Source organism: Lepisosteus platostomus, chromosome 4, assembly GCF_059453375.1.
Source record: "Lepisosteus platostomus isolate fLepPlt1 chromosome 4, fLepPlt1.hap1, whole genome shotgun sequence".
Classification (NCBI taxonomy): Eukaryota; Metazoa; Chordata; class Actinopteri; order Semionotiformes; family Lepisosteidae; genus Lepisosteus; species Lepisosteus platostomus.
The window spans coordinates 19202352-19223852 of NC_142614.1; the positions used below are offsets into that span (position 1 = coordinate 19202352).

Here is a 21501-nt window from a genome sequence, read left to right on the forward strand (position 1 = left end):
AATCCGTAACCCTAATAAATGTTTTGGTTACCAATAATCCTATGTTACAATGACATGTTGCTTGCCATTATCCTACCTATATCTTACATGAGAAATATATTAAGAAAACGTTTTTATGTCTTCTTAAACTGTCACAGTATCATGAAATGTTACTGCAATATTAGTGTGGCTTTAGATGCCTAGGGAGAAGAGTGCCCTCTGGAGGCTCAGCTTCATTACTGCCAGCTCTGACCAGTGGTGACCAGATCTCTGCTGTTCAGACTGGACTCTTGACCATACTGTAGCAGCTAATTTTTAGCAGTGTTTTAGACCCAGAGGAGAGGCAATGGCAGTAAATACTTATCATAGCCTAAACAAATTATGTGCTAACTCAACAGCTCAGGCTGCACATATCCTACAGAGCACCCAGTAATAAAAGAGCATCTCTGCATGTGGACACACAAAGCTTAGTGTGGCAAGAGTTTGAGTAAAAAGGTATCTGTGGCCTTAGCTCAGCAACTGAGACAGGACATTAAATAATGGTGTCTTAATATTTTGTACAGCTAAAATATGAAATGCAGTACATGAATAAGCCTTCACAGTCTTATAGTTTAATTAATGTCTCCATTACATACACTAGACATAAAACATATTCATTTGTAGTTACGTGGCTTAGTTTTGTCTTCCTTTTTATGGAATTGCATTCTGACAGAGGATACCAAAAATATTGAATTATGGATTATATGTAACCTTTTAATGTAACAATTCTAATTTTCCATTGTGCCATTCAGAAATGCCTGATTTGATTTCCATTGTCATGTAAGTAATTTAAGAGGCTCAGACAGAAAGCCTTTTCAAAGGGAGACTTAAATGATATCTAGTGTATGTAGTAACAATACTTTTACCAAGAGGATCCTGGATGATTAAAGGATTTAAAATACAAAATGTTAACCCGATGACTTTGGAATCCTAAGAAACAGAAAGGTCTTTCTAAAAGCAAATAACTTTAGATTCCCTGCCTCCATTTTTCAGGTATAGAGTAACAATAGTTGTCTATAAATTAGTAAAGTGTTCAGCTTGTGGTTAACAAGTAGTCTGATCCATTTGTTAACATAAGCTGTGCTGTTAGTTCATCTCCACAGAATACCTGGCACAAAACACAAGGAACAGACAAAGGAAGTGTAAAGAGACATTGCACAGAACTGTAATATTGCCACAGGTACAATATAAAATACATTGGTAAAAAAATACTTTTTATGTGGTATATGGTACACAAAATGTTAGTGTGAAATGCTTTTATTCAATTCATTTCCTATACAACACAGTGGAAACAGTCTCAGAGACCAGTTAAAAAGTTCTGAGCTATTTCATATTTTTCAAATCGTATATATTCAGTGTTCTTGTTTCTGTACATCATCATGCTTATACTACAACCATTTGTTTACTATAACAACATATTATTTTTCACTTTTGAGGCACTTAAATTCATAATAGTTTTATTCTTCTAACAGGTTGTAAAAAATTTGAAATGTGGATATACTGGTGCACAATGAGACTTGAAGAGATCATATTTAGTTCAGCTGCTGTCTTCTCCAACAATCATGTTGCTGTACATTTTCTGCTGCTGTTCCTTGAACGTCTCCTTAACCTTTGCCCTTTTCAAGCCACCATCCCTGGGAAAGCACACAAGAATGTTAAAAAGCACCTCAACAACACAAGATCTTCACATGCTCTCTATTCTGTAAAATAATAAATTATGTGTTTGTATATTTAGTTGCTGGTATTAAGCAGAGTAGAGATCTAACTTGACTTCACAACAGCTGACAGTCTTTCACAGTACTTCATTCATTTGAATGATTTCATGTTCTGCCCACTATTAAGTAAGGAGGTCCAACCATTTTTGTAATGAAGGTCTCTACTTGCGTATCTTTGTCGTGCAGCAGGTTTCTGCAGATTCCAATTTCATACCCAATCCGTATTTCTTTCCACAATCTGTCAACTCCAAAGTGGGTGTCACTGTTTTGGTGCTGCCTGAATTTTTGTCTTTGCCATTTTTGGACAGAAATATGACTAACTTCACCCATAAAGAGAACATGACTCATCTAGAGCTTGTCACTACCTTCACTCACACACAGTTTTCATCTGGCCTGGCTCCCAGTGACTTTCTGCTTGCTCATCAGGCTCAGGGATTCTCTTTGGAGAACGCTCTGTATCAGATGTGCACTTGGAAGTGCAATTTACCAGTGGTTTAAAACCTTTTAATTAAATGTTTGCTTAGTGTGACGATAATTGGATAAGACTGGGTGCCAACTGAATCTTGAAGAGGAGGAAGACTATTTTGGAAAGTATAATTCAGAGCAATACTCTCCTACATGTTTTCTGTCATCTAAATTTTTAAGTACAGACTCCTGGAAAACGTCTTGTACAGTGAACAATTAGGATCACATACAAACATGATACATGTAGAACTATAGCAGAAAGCTCCATGGAATTGAAAAGCAAGGTAGTGTATAATCTAGGAATAGCACTCCAAGGAAGTACATTAGTAACAATCCATTAGAGAAACAAGCAAAAACAGACATTTCCCATTTCCCAAAGTGTATTTAAGTAATAGAGAGTTCTTGTCAAAGTACTGTAGCGCCCACGTTGGGCGCTTTAACGGCTACTCTGTCCCCTTTAGCAATGCGCACACAAAGCGGGCTGGGAACAGTGCCTGAGGGGCGGGTCTTGGGGGAACCGGACTGTACATAGGGGGCGGGGGACTCTTTCTTCTGTGTCTGTATTACTGTAGGTGCAGCGCTGTAATCACTATCTCGATGTGTGCGCAGCTTTCCCCGGTTCTGGTTAATAAATGTGTTGCTTAACCCCTTTTCCTGAGCCCTACGCCTGCTCCTTTCCATGACGAACCCCAAGGTCGTTACAGTGTGCATCAGGCAAGCCCAAAGATTAATATTAATGCCATAGATGTAAATGTGTGAAAACCTTGGGTTAGGGCACGATAGGGAGATGGATTAATTTTAGTATTGTCCTTTTAGAAGCCTGTGTTCTGTACTGAATGAGCATATTGCTCTGTTTCTGTCATTAAACAGAAATTGTCTTACACTTAAAATGGTTTTCTTTTAGAAGTAACCTATGGTAGAAAAAGGGCTTCAGTTTTTCAACGGCTATGAGATCTTCCAGTTTTTGCTTAAACTAGAATTGCCAATTAACCTAATTGGATCTAATACATGTCTCATCTGGATATATATATATTTTTTTCAATGTCTGCATTGAAATGTGAAAAGTACAATTTGATTGAAGGCACATTAGTTATAAAGCTATTTTCAAGTCTGAATAGACATGTTCAGTGTTTATTAATAAACAGTTAATATTTAATAAAATAATTACAACAATAAAGTAAAGCTCTAAAGGTATTGAGTCTGACACCTTGAAAATCAAGCAAAAAAAATCTAGATCAACAAACACAACAGAACACCACAACACCAACACAAGGTGGCAGCACTTGCTAAAAAGTAGCTTTTTGGACTTGAGTGATTTAAAGAGATACAGTTGGCAGTGTATTTAACAGAAGGGAAATCTGCTGTGGTATAGTTGCTGATAGCTTTGGATTCTTAAAGAAATAATAAACGAGGAGGAGAAAAAATCTCCTGTAAATGACTTTCTTTAAAGGGCATGCAGTGCTGTACACAGAAGATAATCACATCTGATAAATTACAAGAAATGACCCTTGAAACATTTTTGAGTTAGGTTACCATACAAAATGTCAAGACTGTCAATTTACTCAGTTATCTGTACAAATTGTTAAATTGAGCATTTGTCCAACTCTGAGAGCAACTACAAAGACGAACTGAGAAAACTGCAAAATAAACTAGTAATGTCACAAAAGTGTAGGGATGATCATCTGAAAGATGTGATTGTGTACTACATGTTCAAGGGGAAGGGGATATGATAGAAATAACAAGAACTGAAAAGATAACACATATTTGTGGTTCATATTGTGACCTTTAGAATATGAATCATATTTCCCCAGTCCAACTGAAATACCTCATCTGTACATCTTGTCTGGCACTGTGAACTGTTCATAGAGCTGAAGGTTTCTTCTTAATCTTAATTTCAATAAACACTAGGATGGCACTTCTGTACGTCATGGTTTATACTTTAAAGAACAGATATTTTGGATTTTTTTTAATGCTTATTTCAAGTGTCTGTTTCTGTGGAAAAGCAAAACATAATGCTTTAAAAGCAAAGGTTGAACTCATCAATGGGAATGTCTCCCATATTTATTGTTAACACTGTCTGTGTGGTAATCCTTGTCTAGTTGAAAAAGAAAAAAAGTATAACAAAGTAAAGGTAGGAAATAAAAGACTAGGAACAACAATAAGCTGGGAAAATACAAAACACGTCAGATCACAAAACTCAATGTGATTGATTATCCTGACAAAATGTTCATACTAGATTTCTTACCAAGACAGATCTACCAGGCCTCCTTGCCTGGCTATCACTGCTTTCACTCTGTTGGCAAACTGAACTGCATCTTCCCCTTCCTGTTAAGAGAGGAAGAAACATAGAGTGGGTTTGGTTTCAGGAAACCGTTTCAAAAACGAAACAAAATGAGAGCTTGTTACAAGAAAAAACAACTTTCTCCAAGGAAGCTGTATGGACAGCACGTAAAACAGTTAATTTGTGTTGCTATTTTTTAAGCAACACATATACATACAGTACTTAATTTTCCTCTACATTATGTGCTGCTTGACAAGCTTTTCAGACTCGTGTTTTTCAAGTCCAACATACTCCCACACAGTTAACTCGCATTCAGTGCAGGGCGTGCCACTTGTAGGTGCTGGAGAAATGCCATCTCTATCAGTACTCAAGATGTCAGCTCTAATAAAGGGAAAGGTACAGGGTGTGGTAAATGATTTCTCCGTCTGGGCAGGGACACCCTTGAACAATTTCCAGAAACCTCCTTAAAAGTTTTCCTCCTTTCATAGGTCGAACTCAAACAATAAAATATTTCTAGTAGATGTTTTTTTTACAAATAAGGGGCATAAAAGAGGCATAAAAGATCCTACAGACAATACTCAGACAAATAAAAAGACATATAATGCAGTACTTTGACACAATTAATCAAGCCATACAGTGCACTATTCTTAAATCAAGACCAGTAAAAAAGGTAAAAATCCTAGATAAAAAAATTGGGGAGTTATTTTAACAAAAGAACATTGTCCATCACCTTTTCACTCCCGGAGAGCACTGATCTACATGCATCTCCAAACCCTGATATGATGGAAGCACCTATAGGGGGCATTTCTCCAGATGTTGAGACAGATGGCAGCATCACGAAATTCCCCTTTTGCACATTCAAGCTGGAGTCTTAAAAGTGAATGTAGTGAACATAAAACTTCAAAGTTTGAAAAGTGGGGGGTTTGAACCATACGGCAACACATGACAATGTTATGTATAACGGTCGACATTTGGAACCTCCACAATTTTCTGGTCAAGCATTTCAGATACATGTAAATTACTGCCTGTGATATGTGCAGTTTTAAATGGCACAGGGAAAGGTATCAGCACCTGTCTGGTCATTGGCGGCAGGTACCACACATTGCAGACAATGGCCCAGCTGGTCATCATTCTCACCAGGTAGCTCACCATGCTGTATTTTCCACTGTTCCAAAAAGCATCCCCAAACTGAGGATCATACTGCAGAACACAGAAATAGATTACAGGAGACGCTGTCCCAGACAAAAGGTTTCTTGTTAGAAATAATATGAAAAGCAAAAAACACAAATCAAACATGTAGAGCATCAATGTAGAAAATAATTTTAAGGAAATAATTACTATTAAAATGCTATGTTGGAGAAATTCTAAACAATTGACAAGCACACCACATATTTATTTTTGGAGATACAATATGGAAGGAGAGGCTATCGATTTGCATGAGAACCACAAAAAAAAACAAATGTCTAATTTGGAAAAAAAGGCACAACATACTGAAGATACTCTGGCTTGTTCACTTTTTTTGTATGACTCATCCTCTAATTTTTTTTTCCACTCCTTAATCAATGCACCTAAGCTACTTTAGGTTCTGTGTGTCTGTTTGTTTCTCAGGTGATCATTCAGAAAGCTCTCATGGTGCAAACTCTCAACAAAAGGCGTTACCTTGATAGCAACTGGGTATATGGTCCCTCCAATTTCAAAACTTCCTTTCTTAAACATCATGACTGACGTGTTGTTTATGCACGTGCCTATGGCAAAGTACAGTTAAAAAAGGAAAGTAAGAGTAAAACATTAAAAACCTTCTCCATACACACAGCCAGAAATGCACTGCTGTTCTTACCTTCTGGAAAAATCAATATTGGAAGCTTGGACTTATCTGCAACATGATCTCTCAACCTGTTGAAGAGAAAGTCGGATCAAACTTAAAAAAAAATTAATTAGTTGCATTTACATGCATGTACAGAGTCCATCACTTTGTATCTTCTGCCAAACAGGTTTTCTATTATTATGCAAAGAGATATCAATAATCCCATGGCAGTAATAATCTATTGTTCTCCACCATGTTCTGTAGGTTCTTTTCCAAGCATTTCCAAGGTAATTACAGGTAATTAATTATTTTCATGTTGCAATCAACATGCTCTGGATCAGACATAAAATTGTGTATGGTGAAATTGGGTATCAGTCAAATTATCAATACTTTCTCCAAAAGATTCACCTTTTTGTTTTACAAAAACAGTATCCCGTGGAAAACAGGACAAGGCGATCTAGTTATTCATTGATATAATCCACCTACCCATTTTCTAACCGCTTCACCTAATTCAGGGTCATGGGGGAGCCAAAGTCTATCCCAGCAAGCAACAGGTGCAAGGAGGGAAACACGCTGGATGTGACAACAGTCCACCACAGGGCACACACAGACACAAACATGCACACACATTCAAACCAGGACCAGTTTTCCCAGGAACCACTTAACCTACCAGTATGTCTTTGGACTGTGGGAGAAATAACAGGAGCACCCACAAGAAGCCCACATAAACACGGACAGAACTACAAACTTCAGCATTGAGATCATCTCAATCACAAATACAAGTCTCATGTCTGAAAAAGCTTTGCTACACAGTTTCTAACAAAACATCTTTTAAACTTGCTTAATTGGGAGGATTAAGGATCCTACCATTGCAACACTTTTCAAATCAAACACTTGTTAAACTCTTGAGTGGTTTACTAGAAGAACCATAAAAGTTACATTTGTCTCAAAGTTGCAAGAGTAAGATTAGCTGAGGTAAAGTCCTTTTTCCACTTTTGAAAAATTGTGGAAGTCACAAACATTCACAGGGTGATACAACGGGCACTGCTCGACTGGATTGTGTCCCTCCATTTTCATCTGCAAAACAGGATGAATGGCTGTGCCCCATAAGTCACACTAAGCCCTAAGCCTTTCCTCCAGGACTGTACTTTTGTGTCTTAGAGCAGGTGTGGACTACAGTATATTATACTGATAAGGTAGTAAGTTAACAAAATAATAGCTTTATGTCAGTATAGTATATGAATCTAAAGTGGCATAATGAAATTGTTTTTACAAAAATATTATGGGTTTTAAAACTGTAAAACGTTTACATTTTACATACACTTGAATATTTTATTCACCATGGCAACTTTACTCTGCTTTGATAGGTTAGAACATGAACCGATTCTGCAAGGGATTTTCAGCAAAGTCTGGTCAGATGCAGACTGACGAGTAGGGCATGTAAAGGTCTCATTGGGGGTGCTTGTGAGCACCCGTGTGAAACACAAATTAGAAATGAGACACTCTGAGCCCTTGCAGGACCTTGCGGGAACGTGCATATGAAGGCCACAAGTGTGGATATTGGAATAAGGCCAATGTCTTCCTTGGAAGTCATTCCTGGTGTTAATACTTGTCCAGTTCAAGAACAATGGTCCTTAGCAATCCAAGCTCCAGCATTTAGCCCCTTTGAACTGTGCCTAACTGACAAGAAAAATCAACTTCTTTTTAATATTTATCAAAAAACCTCACAAGATTGCGATACTTTTGATATCTCTATAAGAACAGTTTCCTCTGAGTCAGCTGTGAGTTTCCACTGTGAGCTCATCAAACCTCTCATCATCTGCGAACAGAACAGTACTTGCACATTCTCTTTAACAGTTTATAAAAATTTCAAAATTATTCTCCTCAAGAGTAACACTGTCAATCCACTGACACTCCTCTTTGCCTTCATGCAAATCGGACGGACATGACACAACTTTTCCTGCTGCTGGGGGTTACTGGAATAAAATACAGCATTCCAGGTTCTTGCAACAAAATAAGACCAAACTCTTTCGTTGCTTGTATTCAAGACAACATTATCTTTAAAACTGTTTGTTAACATACTCATCAGTACTGCATGTAACATTACTGCACACAATGCTAAATATGGAAGACTTAAAGAAAATAAAGGGATTATTCCCTGAATATCATCAAGCTTACAAATATCAGTAAGTAAAGTTAGGCATAATAATTTTTATGATTTAACTGGTCTTGTAACAAAGATGAACTGAAACTTGTACTTAAATTGTTAAAAAAATTATTTTCTGTTCTCAGATCACTGGTGATTCTTTTCACCAAAGTAAATAACAATAAAGTCACCTAGAGGAACAACAGTTAAACATTAAAGGAAAATGTTAAAATATAATAATAAACTCCAGAAATACTCAACTTAAAATAGGATTTAGAATTAAAATGAAACTAGCTTTTCATTATTTAAAAGCTGATAATCCATACAGATGAATTTGTTTTATTTAAAATACTACAAGTAATTAATTCAAGAATCAACAATTCATATAGTTACTTTTTGTTATTGTTTATTAAGAATATATCTTATATGAAAACATCACAATATTGTATCTTGTGTATCAATGCCATCAATGCATTACTGGTCACTTGAAACAGAAAGTGCTAGCATTAGGGTTAGTGTTTAGTGCAGTCAAGACTTGCAGAAGCAGAAATATTTGAGTTTATTTCTTAGCTAATGACTCACTAATGATAAAATGTCAGTTATAATGAAAAAGCTGACCGAATGTGCTGGAACAGAGAGACGCGCAGTAAATTTGACAATGCGCCTAGGAGTAGCAGTTAGCGAAACACTCACCTTTTTGTCACTAGGTGGCGATCTTTCATTTCTGATCGCTCGAACCAGACATGCGGACAGGCTTTCACGATGGACCTCTGAATAATTCCCAGCAGGCCACCATGGACCTGTCCCACCTGGTAAATAAATCCAAAGTTGCAGATTTGTTTTCAGTCTCTATGAAAAGAATCTTGCAGTGGCTTCACAGAATTGTCTCCACCACCAACAGAAAAATGATTAACGACTTTATATAAACTACATCATACCGTAACTAAGGACAAGGGGAACATTCAATGATCAAGAAAATTAATCCTTAGAAGATTTACTTCCCTTGGTGAATGTTCTCTTCATGGTGACAGCATGAGAAAGCAATTTCAGTATGCATCGAAGTGACTCATGCTACTCTGCACAGTCACATCCAATATGATCAAAAATGATCCTGAGTGAAAAGGTACTGCTTGCAATTCCATTGCAATTAGCCAACAAACTCCAGCATAAACTTCAATATTTACTGTAGAGCTGACAATATAAAATTAGAATGGGTCACTAAGATTGGACTTTTCCATAATAAGGAACTTAAATGATACTACTTTGTAAAGAACCAGGAAATTCTTGATAACATCGATATGAATAAGACGGAGGCTAGAATTCATGGAAAACCGTAGATTCTACAAATTCAGAAGTTTATGTAAATGTAGTCAAATTTTCTTAGCTCAGCATTTGTCTAAACATGAATCCTGATTCCTCCTGTATTACGAATAAGTTTAGTCCCATTATGACTTCTCCATATCCCTATTGTGATGTTGTGACAAAATTGTGTAAGTCTACCCTTCAAGGCACAAGAACACGGTATATCAACCCTAAGAACATGAGGAGATGTTCAAAGGTTACAGTGTCAGGTCCCATTACACATTTATCACTTATAAAATCATGGTCTTTGAGTTGCGCAAATTAAGCACTTTGCGTCAAGCTTACTCTGAAGCAAGAGTTGCACTGAGTCTTATTTGTGAGTACAATGATTCAGCATGAGAAGTGTAGCTCACTGTTCTGAACAGTTTCCCAGAAGTTTAATGTAGTTGTATTAGACTGCGAATGGGTTATACTGTATACTCTGTCCCATAAAACATAGAACAAGTTGTTTCTTGAAACAGCCCTGTGATGTTTTTTGGACGCAAAACATACATTGTAATCCAGGCAAACCTCCAATCTAGATACCACATTCTGATATCAATGGTTCATATAAATAATTTATGCCAACACAATACGTGGCTAGCTTCAAACCATCAAGTGTGTGTTGTCACCACTCTAAGATAAAACTATTGTATAGATTGATAAAGGATCATTTCTAGCCAAAGCTGTCCAACACTACCTTTTATTTGTAGTAACTGTTTAGGGTTTGAACTGAATGTCAGGTTAACTAGATCAATAGTCAATTGAGGAATAAGGAATAAGATTGAACCGCTTATAACTATTAAAAATCATATACATTGCTTTTAACTATTATATCAAATTTTACTGTTTTCTGTGATAATTGGTAAAATTTCCCAAACAACATGGGCTTGTAGTGTATCATTTTGTCAGCATTTAAGACAGAATTAAGTGTTCACAAATTCACACCAAAGGGAATTCAAAAACAGAAAAAGCAACATGTAAAGCTCCTAACACTGTGGTCAAAGAAAGCTGGTAATCACTTGCACAGACCTGAGGTTACATTCAAAAGAACATAAACTTTATTTTCTGTGGGACATTAACTGTGAAGTCCTAACTGTTACAGCCAAGAGTTTTGTTCATAAATAAACACAAAAGCCATGGCAGCAAAACAACACTTATTGTTCCAATTACAAGTATATAGTGTATCATTCTTAATATTTCTACATCACATGGCGATACAATGAATTCAACACACTTTTCATATTGGAAGCTTGGGTCCACTGTCCATGTGTGAGATTAATACAAAGACTTGGCTCTTACGTATTCTGAACTCTCTGGAAAACAAACAAAACCTGTGCAGGATCGTCTCCTTCACAGCAACGTATAAATTCCTGTTTTAGAACAGATGATGGATTAGCAACATGTGGAAAAGCTTGTTTGATAATATTTGATAATTGTTTTTACTCACCATAGCATAGCACCCATCATTGGCAAGAATGACGACGTCTATCGGTGAGGTGTGGTTGGCCACACATATCCCTCCCTTTTTTGGTCGGTTTTCTCTATAGCCAAATGATAAGCAACCTTTAAGCAGACTACATATCACCATTCACACTGAGGCAAAATTTGATATCTGGGATGATACGATATCATCTTTATTCTGAAATAATTTCTACGTTGCAATTATGTCTTCTTTACACTATTGCTTCTGTAAAAGTAATTTGAGATAAATTACACTACTTAGCCTTAGGTGTAGAATAAATTAAATCTGATCCATCCACCGGCTGCAAATTCCAAACCTTTTGCTTGACAATATCTTTCCAATGGGGCGGCCCAAGACTCCCCTTGCAATAAGAAATCTGCTGTCAAGCAAAAAACTCTGAATTTACAATTTGGCAGATTGAGTCAAGGTTTTGCCTTATTCTAGGCAGAAATGTTTTTGTTAGATCTCTGTTTTAAATGCATTTCTCACTGAGGATTGGTAAATATGAATTAATATTGAAGAATGTTATGTCATATTTATTCTCCATCAGTGAAACACTGTAATTATTTGTATTAGTACTGGTAGCAGTAATAGTACTGATAGTAACTCTAACATCGGTCTGATCGTCTTTTAATTTTAACTGGCTTTATCCACAGTTTCATATGTTTACAAATGGCCATAATTTTAAGAAGAAACTACATTTCTCTCTACCATGCAGTCTTTAGTCAATGGATAGTGTAAAATGTGTCATAATGGCCACTTGGCTGTACTCACTTATTGTGATAGTTGATGGTTGCAGACAGACCTCTAGCACATATTCTGTAGCACATCAAATGAACAAGTTCACTCAGCCAGTTTTTCACACTAAGGGAACACAAAGACATGTGAGGGTCTTAAACCAGGTTTAGAAAGCTTCTTGTGATGACATATGCATACAAAAAGTTATCTACGGAGTCTGACTGAAGAAATATACCAGTTTGTTCTAGTCTGTAGTCAGATGCTATACATTAATCACAACCATGAGCTGCCATGAGCTGCCCCTAGTGGCAAGTCTAAAGAGAATACTTAGGCATGTGTAGTCTCCAGCAGACTGAGCATACACTGTATAGTATATTTCAGGCATGATATTCGTCCATCATCATTATCATCACCATACCCACAAGGCATTAGTGTGAAGCATTTCTTATTCTCTAACCTTTTACAAAGTTTCTTCATCTAGAAGTGTCTGCATTAATGAGAGCTACTGTACTATTTAACTATTGTTAAATGTTATCTGTTTTATTGGTGACAGCAGTCATACCCCTATCATAATGTCACTAGATGCAAGTTGGCCTTCATTTTAAGATACAGAACTTGCTCTTTAGAAAGCTGTGTCAAAAACAGATGCTCAAACAATCATATATGTAAACAGATAGTCACTGTTGGAATAATGAAACAGAATGCCCTGCATTGTGTGACAGGCTTATTTTCAAATTAGAACAAAATTAGACATAACTTAATGCATCTCTAATGTATAACAATGTTTTGATAACTACCATTTAAACCTACCTGCTGTTTGGCAACAGCCCAACCAAGGAGGTACTTATAACCAGCCAACTTATTCCAATTACAGCAAGAGTAACCCTAAAGAAAAAAAATAATTATCTTACATATCTACTGCATAAGTACCAAAATACAACAATTCCTTAATGCTTTGACATGAAATAATGGCCTATTGAGAATAAAATTGTTAATTAATAACTAATATAACATATAAAAGCCCCCTTTTTTTGGATTTCTGAACTCATTACCTTTGGGATATTGCTTATAACAAGAATTTCACTTTTCATTAATAAAGCACAATATACTTAAAATGTATTAGATGTAAGTATATGAGTGGCAGAATCATTTAAGGTAAAATATAAACTGAGCCAGCAATAAAAAGATTATTCATATCACTCCCATATCTGTGTCCTGGTATTATATTCAGTACCATTCACTCTTTTTACATGACAAAATCATGTTTTTAAAAAATGTGATAATATACAGTATATTGCATGTACTGTACACATTACTGTACTGTATTGTATATATATTGTAGACAGGTGCATGAAGAATGCAGCCAACACTGATTTACAGACAAGAAGAACACACTCAGGACAACAATGAACATCAGGAAAAAAAACAACGTAGCCAACTGTGCTTCAAATGATCTCTCCCTGCTAGTGGTTTAGGCAGTGGAAAAGTTTTTATATCAGGAATGTTAATGTGAATATACAGTAACTGCTGCAAGCTGCTGTTTTAGAACACCTTACTTGAGAGCCGGGCATGACAGGAAAACTCTGCAGTGTGCACAAGCAAACAAAGGGCACCTTCTGCCACCTCACCAGGAAACTGAGGTGAGGGAGGCAAGCCTCTCGCTAAACACGTACAGAAATATGTCTTGGCAAACAGAAAGAACTAGGTGCACTAATAATTGCACTTCTGTCCACGTCCCTTACTGAAAGGTCTGAAGTCACACATAATAATCCCAGATCTGTGTTGTAAATCATGTTTCAACGGACAGCTGCGTTATATTGCGTTAAAATACTCTTTGTAACCCTGAAACTGTATTGTAAATAATCATAGTTCCCAAGAAATAAACTCAAGAAAAAATACATTTTAAATAAGAAGAGCTTAAACTTTTGTTTTCCCTGGATTATGTTCTCACTGCAAAGTTACACTTGTAACTATACTAACTACGGGACATAAACATTTCTATTGTAATTCCAGGATCACAGCTATAATATTTTAAAGGACATTTGCATAGACTAGTAGCAAACCCCTTGAATTCCCACTGCAGAATGTAGGAAAGTGCCCAGGCAAAATTGGTTAATAAGGAAAATGAGGCATAAGGAAACGCTGTTTCGTTGGGTTGCAGCTAAACGAGCTTTAAGGGTTTTAACGAGCTTTAATTTCTTATTTTAAAAAAAAAAAAAGAAATTCTCTTCAGCACTCCAAACAAAAACCAGCCTGCTGACCTGAGAGGGAAAAGCACACAGTAGCGGATGAGGACCCCCACCACCCAGATGATGGTCAGGCGCAGGCTGATGTACTGGAAGTTGTTGTTGGTGCGAGTGAGCAGGTTCCAGGAGACCAGCTCCTCAGACGTGAAGCGCTGGGTGACCTCGTCTTCCACGATGGACTCGATGCCCTTCCTGTTGAAGTAGAAGACGTCACTCAGCTGGAAGTCCCCACTGGCCGGGGGCTTGCTACGGCTTCCCCTCAGCTCTGCTATCTCCTTCTCCATGGAGGAGTCTCCATCCCTTTGGATGATTCCTTTCGGAGAGAAAATCAACATCAGCTCATTTGGAGACACACAGTATGTGGCTGCTGTAGCCTAAAGTAGATGATCGTTTGCTTAATTTCCCTGCACTGCTCTGATCAGCTATATTATCAAAGATACGAGGAGCGACAAGACAGTGTACTGTCACAGATAAATGATAATGGCATCACTTAAAAGTTCTAGAGGTTATTTTTTTACAGTGGGGAAAACAAGGATTTGAAAATACAGTCTTACTCCTATATACTGTACTGATTTGTTAGGTCTAAACTAAACTGTGTGAAGTTCCTTCAAGGAAACAATTCAGCAGTTGAAAATAGCTACATACTGTATGTAGGAGATATAAGCCTATATAGTTACAGTAAACTACATTATGGAACTTGACAGTAGGGACCGTACTCTATAATGAGATTGATGAATGCCTTAAAAAGCAATGATTTATTTTGAAACATTGGTATTTGAAACAGCTGGAGCATATGCATATCTTGAAATGCCCAAGTAAACGTTATGAGCAGTCTTGCATATTTGGAAAATGGTATCAGAAAATCAACTTTATTACCTAATCGAAGCCAAGTTAGTCATCCGTTTAATTTTATCAGAGGTAAAATCTGCACTGTGATACAGCAAGGTCAGTCTGGGGGCTTAGTGATTACATTGTTATGCTTCATGTTTTGTTTTTTTAAAAGGGGATGATATATTTTTTAAATTATTCAGTAATACTTATTTGAATTCAGAAATAAACATTTCAGTAATTATCAATCCCTTCTATAAATACAGTAAACAAACTGAACTGGGAGACTTGAAAAAAGGACTAATTAAGAATGTTAATTTTAAAATGTCAAGTACATACTGAAAAGCAAAATATATTAAGCACAATAATAATTATGAACTTCTGGGCACTTTTCTACAAAATTTCAAAGTTGAACTAAATACAAGAAAAATATTGAAAAAACAATCTGTTTTTTTTGGTTTAAGTATCAGGTTGTAGATCAGGTAAAAACAGCACAAAAATCATAAACTGGTGAAAACATACAGTATGCACATTTCTAAAAATAAGTTGCAAAAGCAATGGTTGCAACAGATTTCCAAGCTGAGCAATGCCTGATTGCTCCATTCCTGCTGATTGTTTGCCACTATGTCTTACCACACTCCAGCAGTGTGTATCTTCATAAGGGTTTTGTGAACCTTCATCAAGACAAGCTGGATATATTACACATTTTGTATGCTGTATTCCTTAGGTATAAGTTACACAATTAAAGGGACACATGCAAATTTTTAAGTACATCATGAGAAACAACTGATTTTGCTGTTCATCCCTATGTGCAAACATTGTACAGTATGTTCAGTGTTTTCACATTGGCTTTTTACAAAGTGTATGAATATACTGTAAGAACAATTAGAAATGTGAGTAGGTCTTTCAGTCTTCTGTAGCTGGGAGCTAGTAACTATTTTCTACTAGCCATTTTTGAAAAGACGAGAGGGTATCTGGTTTGATAACATGGTTGGGCATCTTGTTCCATACTTCCAAACTCCCACAATTCTTTGCATCTGCTCTTGTAGTTTGTGTTTCAATGTTGATTCTGAAGGAGGCCTTTCTGCTCAACTTTGTCAATGCTTTTGATTTAATACTGTCCTCTCACCAACTTCTCTGTTAAAGACTAAAAAGACTCAGTTCTTTTTAGTTTGTTAGTCAAAATCATTCCTTTAAACCCAGTAATGTACAGTACCTGATTAATTTAAATCACATTTAACTGACAAAAGTCATCAAAAGGTATTAAAGCCAGAGTTGTCTGCTTTTCTACATCATTTCCTGCAAAGTGTAAAAAATCTTGAACCCAGGTAGATATATCTAACTGCTTAAAGGCCAAAGTACAGAGAAGGAAGAGTTTATTTTTCCTGTAGTTGTGCAATTCAGTATTGTCTCAATATACTGATAGGCCTCATGCCCATCAGCCTGACCCCTTGCAATAAAACCTTTGGTACTGAAACTTGTGCTGAATGCTGTGACTCCTAAAAACGAATGATCAACACAATACAAATTCACATTAGAAAAAATACTGTTAATTTACGCTGTTTCACAGTTCCATACAAGTTAATGCTATTTAAAATATAATAAATATACAGGTATACTGTATATAACCTTTCCCAGTTAGCTAAAGGATGCAAAGGCTACTTTTTATGTTGTCCAACTGTGTGCTGGGGTTATGATCACTGCATTCTATTCTGTCATTACCATGTGTGGAGTTGAAGAATATAAAGATTTCAGCTCATGTTGTATCTTATATTCAGATGCTGTTTTCAAAAGATTTTGATTTGTTCGAGTGGGTAAGATCAGTTGGCGCATAAATGTTTTGACACACAGAGACTGCACCATTGCATATACAATACATAAGCCTTCTATTTTATCATGGCCTTACATTGAACAGGTTATCAGTATTTAGAAAACTAAATATATCTCTACTTGGTCATTACAGTAATTACAGTATCCCTTACTTACAGGATTTACACTCTTACACTTTAATAGTAAAGGTGTTAATTCTGGTGTCCTGACTACACTCCTGTCACGCCCTCTGCAGCCAGAGGGCGCTCCTTCTCTGTCTTGTCCCTAGTTTCCGGTCTGCTGTCCTTCCGGTTCCCCTCTTTCCCTTGGGCTATATATTTCCGGGTCTTGCACTCTGCCCTCGCTCAGCATTGACGTTCGGATGTCCTGAGACCCGCCTAGCACCAGGGCGCCCCACGTCCGCTCCCTGAGGGCATAGGTTTCTATACGGCATTCCTGAACTCTTTGCACTAATGAGCCCGGGCCTTTTTCCCGTCTCGCCGCTACGCATATGGGTCTTTTTCCGCTCTCCTGCTCCCCACCGTTAGTCCCTATGGTAGTCCGTGACAACTCCACTCTGGGCATGCCCTCAGCTCAACTGGTGAAATAGTTTCTCACCACTACACCCGATCTGCTGTGTTCTACAGTGGGTGTTGCATTACGGAGGTCAAACTGGTCCTGTTCTATATGTAAACTGCAATTATATATTATAATATAACTTTTGGGGTGTATGTGTGTATAAGTAGGATATACTATAAACAATGCAATAGCATCAATTAAAGTCCAATACCAGCACTATTATTACACCATTAAATATTTTACTTTTTAATTTAGCCCCTTCTTGACTCTATATTTTGACATCTTGAATGCAGTCTGAACAAATTTAAGAGATCTGTAGTCAGGGCTGTGAGTATCTTCAGTGCATTCCCCGTTTTTAAGATAGAGAAAGAAAGTTCAAGTGTTTCAGCTAGTCAGGACCCTATTGCTGGGGGTAGGGGGCAGGCTGGGGACAAGGACACTAACACAAGCTACTTACTATACTTCTTTTAGCAATAAAGCAAACACCTGTTACACTAAGTTCACTGTACTAAAGAACCAGGATTTGTTTAAATGAGCACAGAAAGCAAAAAATATGCAAAACTGCTCCTGTCACAATTTCAGGCAGGATAAAACTATGAAAATAGTTGATAAATGATAATTTATTTGCTTTTATTAATGAAAATTATATCATAGTCAATATAGTGATGACTTTAATAGTATACCCCAGAATAAAATAAAGAGAAAAACAGAATGTGTAAACCATACAACTATTCAGATGTTCTTTGGCCATCTTCACAAGAGATGCAATTTTACTCATTCATTTCATAGGAAGAGACCACATACACACTTAAAACATTATGCTATGTTTTTATTTTTGATTAGATGTTTTGTCATTCTCAATATTTCTGCATGCCTTAGTTTAAGGAGACAAGAAACTGATAAACATCACTTGGGAGCTCCAGGAATCCTATAAACAAGAAGGAACGAACCCCTGGAGTCCTCCTGTGGTCTAATAGTAGACGAAGGGAACTCAGATCTAATAAGTAAGTTCTTACCATTAGATACTGAAGCCTTGATTGAGTGTTTCTCATTTCTGCCCCTCTGTATTCTCAGAGTAGCCCACTGCAACACAAAAAGTGGATTTTTTGAAGACCTTAAGAATGTATTACTATGTGATGCATGTGCTTGCGTGAAAAAACACAACTTAAATCATAGCCAGTTAGTCTTTACGTTGGCCACAAAACACCTGGCAGCTGATGTAATAATACACCAGTAACACTGGTATACAAGAGTGGAAGGTGTAGACTGTATTTAAGCCAAACTTCCTTTGTTTAAACTGAATACCAAAAACAGCTTAGTTCTGAACTAAATCACACATAGAACTAACTATACTACAAATGTGCAAAGCTAGAGATGTGCACAGGAAATAGTCAAAGCCATTTCCATCCTGGTCCAAGTCTTACTTACTTCAAGCGTCTTCATTAAAATCTTCATGTAAACTTCGGTTATTCCCAAGGAGATTCCAAACATTGCTGGGAGCATGATGAGCCCAACCACCAGGGTTAACCACACGGATAACACATGGAATGTGACCTTCCAGAGGTCTTCCATCTTGATTTTGTGCTTGAATGCGATCTCAGGAATGCCGGGGCCAAGCCTGAATCACCCAGAAGGAGAAAGCATCAGACACCTGTCTGGCAATATGAGAGAAAATAATGAGGAAAGCATTTCATGTGAATGTGGAGCAACAATTTGCCATACAGCTTTAGATTGCACACTTACATCCAGGTCTGCAATACCTTCTGTTACCTCACTGTCCTTCCACCTCTGACACAATTCTCTTTCCCCGCCTAGATACAGTGCAATCCCAAGAAACCTTTTGACCGAGATGGAGTGAATGAGTTATGGAGGGAGTGGAGTATGTCATTTCTACACTAAGCAATCTCTTCCCCAGCACAAAGCGGGCCCTTCACATTTGTAGCTCAAAGGTTTACAAAATGACAGCGTTAACGGTTGCATAATCTGAGAGGCTAAATTCTGTTTTGTTTTGAGGTGTCTGCTTGTGTTGTGTGCCAGGGAGCACGTGACAGAGGCGCTCTTGTTTGCGGTGTGTTAGTTTACATCTGGTTCTGTGTGAATTCAGTGTTCGCAACTGTAGACATTGATCACATCTTACGGTTTATTTTCTAAACATAAAAAGGCTGAGATGTAACTCGACCGAACAAAAAAGAATCACGGTTTGTAAAAATCTTGCAAAATCCTGTATGTCTCTACAGCCCTACGTAAATTGTCCGCTACTGACTATTCCTAAATAGCTATCAAGATAACAAAAAATAAGTGTATATCCACATATTATAACTACTGCTATTTAAAAATCCAATGCTCACAACTCTACAAAGACTCAAAGACAATGTCCATAATGCTAAATATAGTCTGAGTTTCTAACCAGTACAACAGGGTTGAAGTGTCAAATGTGTGCACTTAAAATCCTTACTACCAGCGTAGTAACGGTAACGTCTGTGGTAGTGCTGATGTAGTGATGAAGACACTAGTGCTTCAGGAATCAGCTGATGTCACGGCTGACCAGGCAGGAGCAGGTCATACTAATCTGACCACGAAAACCAGAGTGGGTTAGCTGTCATTTGAGAATGCAGTGCATATGCAGACAGGCGGATAGTCAAATGATTGACACTGTGATCTGAATATTGTGTAGTATTTTTGCAAAAAATTCTAATGAAAAAATAAGTTCCAGGCAAAACGTTTATAATCATCATTATCATCACGAATCATCACAATAAATGCACAGTTGTAGAAAAGAATAATTTCTTAGTAATGAATATGAGTTACTGAGATACTAAGCTATTGTTATTTAAAGCAGAAAATAATTGAACTGTTAATATTTAGAACACGCTCAATTAAATAACTTTACAATAAATTCAAATAAGAAACGTCTTGATTCATTAACTAGTGTATACGGAGGGAGGTGTCATAATTAATCTAAACAAAAAAAAGTTAAACACCATAACTGGTGAAGATCGGATCCGCCTCGCTGTAAAGCGAAGAAAAACAGTACCCAACCCCGAGCGTTCTGAATAAACTATTTTGGCTACATTACAACAGACTTCTTGTTTAAATGCGCATTTCACTGTAAAAATAAACGTGAGACAAAATTCGAATTCGTTCAGAGTATCATGCCCCTATGCTCAATTTTAAATCAGATACGTCTGAGTAAGATTTTATAAAAAGAACTTCGCATACATTTCGTGTTCAATGTACAGTAAGACGGTAGCCGTCCGTCTTACAAAAAGTCGGTCGGTAAATTAATGAAACATAACGATGTTTCTGATTGCGACAAAACGAGCAAAAAACAACTAACCTGAACGCTGAAGACTTTCACTAAATCATCATTATCCTCTGATCATGCTGTGTTGCCTTGAGTCCTTCACTTTTGTGGAAGAACAATCGTTGAAAATCGTTCTCGCAATCTCTGAAAATGTTCTCGGAGTTCAGAGCAAAGTTCGGAGTAAAACAAACCTTTGAAAGAGAACGCCTCCTTGTGGTGAATATAACTCAAAAGTTGCCTTGTGTGACTAGAGTACAGTATTTACATAGTCCTTTATCCGAGATGTGATTTGTTGCGATACACATTATTTCAACCAAATCTTGTTGAAAACAGACAGAGTGAAACAGTAATGTCTGAGAATGATTTTTATCCTGTCATATATTTATCACATATAAATCTCAAGAATGGTGTCGACATGTTTGTGTGCTATTTTTTTCTTCTTCGGGAACAATTTCACAAAATTAGTGAAATATGATCTCATTATACAAAAAAGTCTATATCCGTAAGTTTAATGTATTAATCATTTTGATAATTTCACCAAAAAAAATAATTCACCGTATAGAGGTTGGTAGGACATTAATATTTGTTATTTTATATAGCGCCTTTAAAAACACTAACCAGCAGCCATGTCAACCTACAACTCACAGTTGGCATTCCATCGCTGCTAAGCAGGTGTGAGCCTTGTCAGTACCTGGATGGGAGACCTCCTGGGAAAAACTAAGGTTGCTGCTGGAAGGGGTGTTAGTGGGGCCAGCAGGGGGC

The 21501-nt window shown here is 37.0% G+C and overlaps 1 protein-coding gene across 3 annotated transcripts; it reads right to left on the reverse strand.

Annotated features, from left to right (window-relative positions):
• Window positions 1–1259: 1259 nt before the first annotated feature.
• On the reverse strand, window positions 1260–20930 carry gpat3 (glycerol-3-phosphate acyltransferase 3). 3 transcript variants are annotated; one of them, XM_088628853.1, is made up of 13 exons: window positions 20773–20930; window positions 18864–19090; window positions 18452–18518; window positions 14235–14532; window positions 12784–12858; window positions 12010–12099; window positions 11221–11314; window positions 9123–9238; window positions 6317–6372; window positions 6139–6224; window positions 5551–5679; window positions 4444–4523; window positions 1260–1652 (listed from the first exon to the last, which is right to left on the reverse strand). In XM_088628853.1, exons 2-13 carry the CDS (start codon window positions 19005–19007, stop codon window positions 1556–1558), a joined length of 1332 nt encoding a protein of 443 aa, XP_088484979.1. In that variant the 5' UTR covers window positions 19008–19090; window positions 20773–20930; the 3' UTR covers window positions 1260–1555. The 3 variants fall into 3 exon arrangements, with proteins under 3 accessions (XP_088484979.1, XP_088484983.1, XP_088484982.1); XM_088628857.1 differs by having other exon boundaries at window positions 18864–19053; window positions 20773–20929; XM_088628856.1 differs by having other exon boundaries at window positions 18864–19086; window positions 20773–20929.
• Between the last annotated feature and the right edge of the window lie 571 nt (window positions 20931–21501).

Coding starts and splice junctions, on each gene's coding strand:
- gpat3 (XM_088628853.1), bottom strand. CDS start 19,007: ATGGAAGACCTCTGGAAGGTCACATTCCATGTGTTATCCGTGTGGTTA. Junction 9,239..11,220: donor ATGATGGGTGCTATGCTATG/GTGAGTAAAAAC, acceptor TTTATTTACCAG/GTGGGACAGGTCCATGGTGG. Junction 5,680..6,138: donor TATACCCAGTTGCTATCAAG/GTAACGCCTTTT, acceptor TGTGTTCTGCAG/TATGATCCTCAGTTTGGGGA.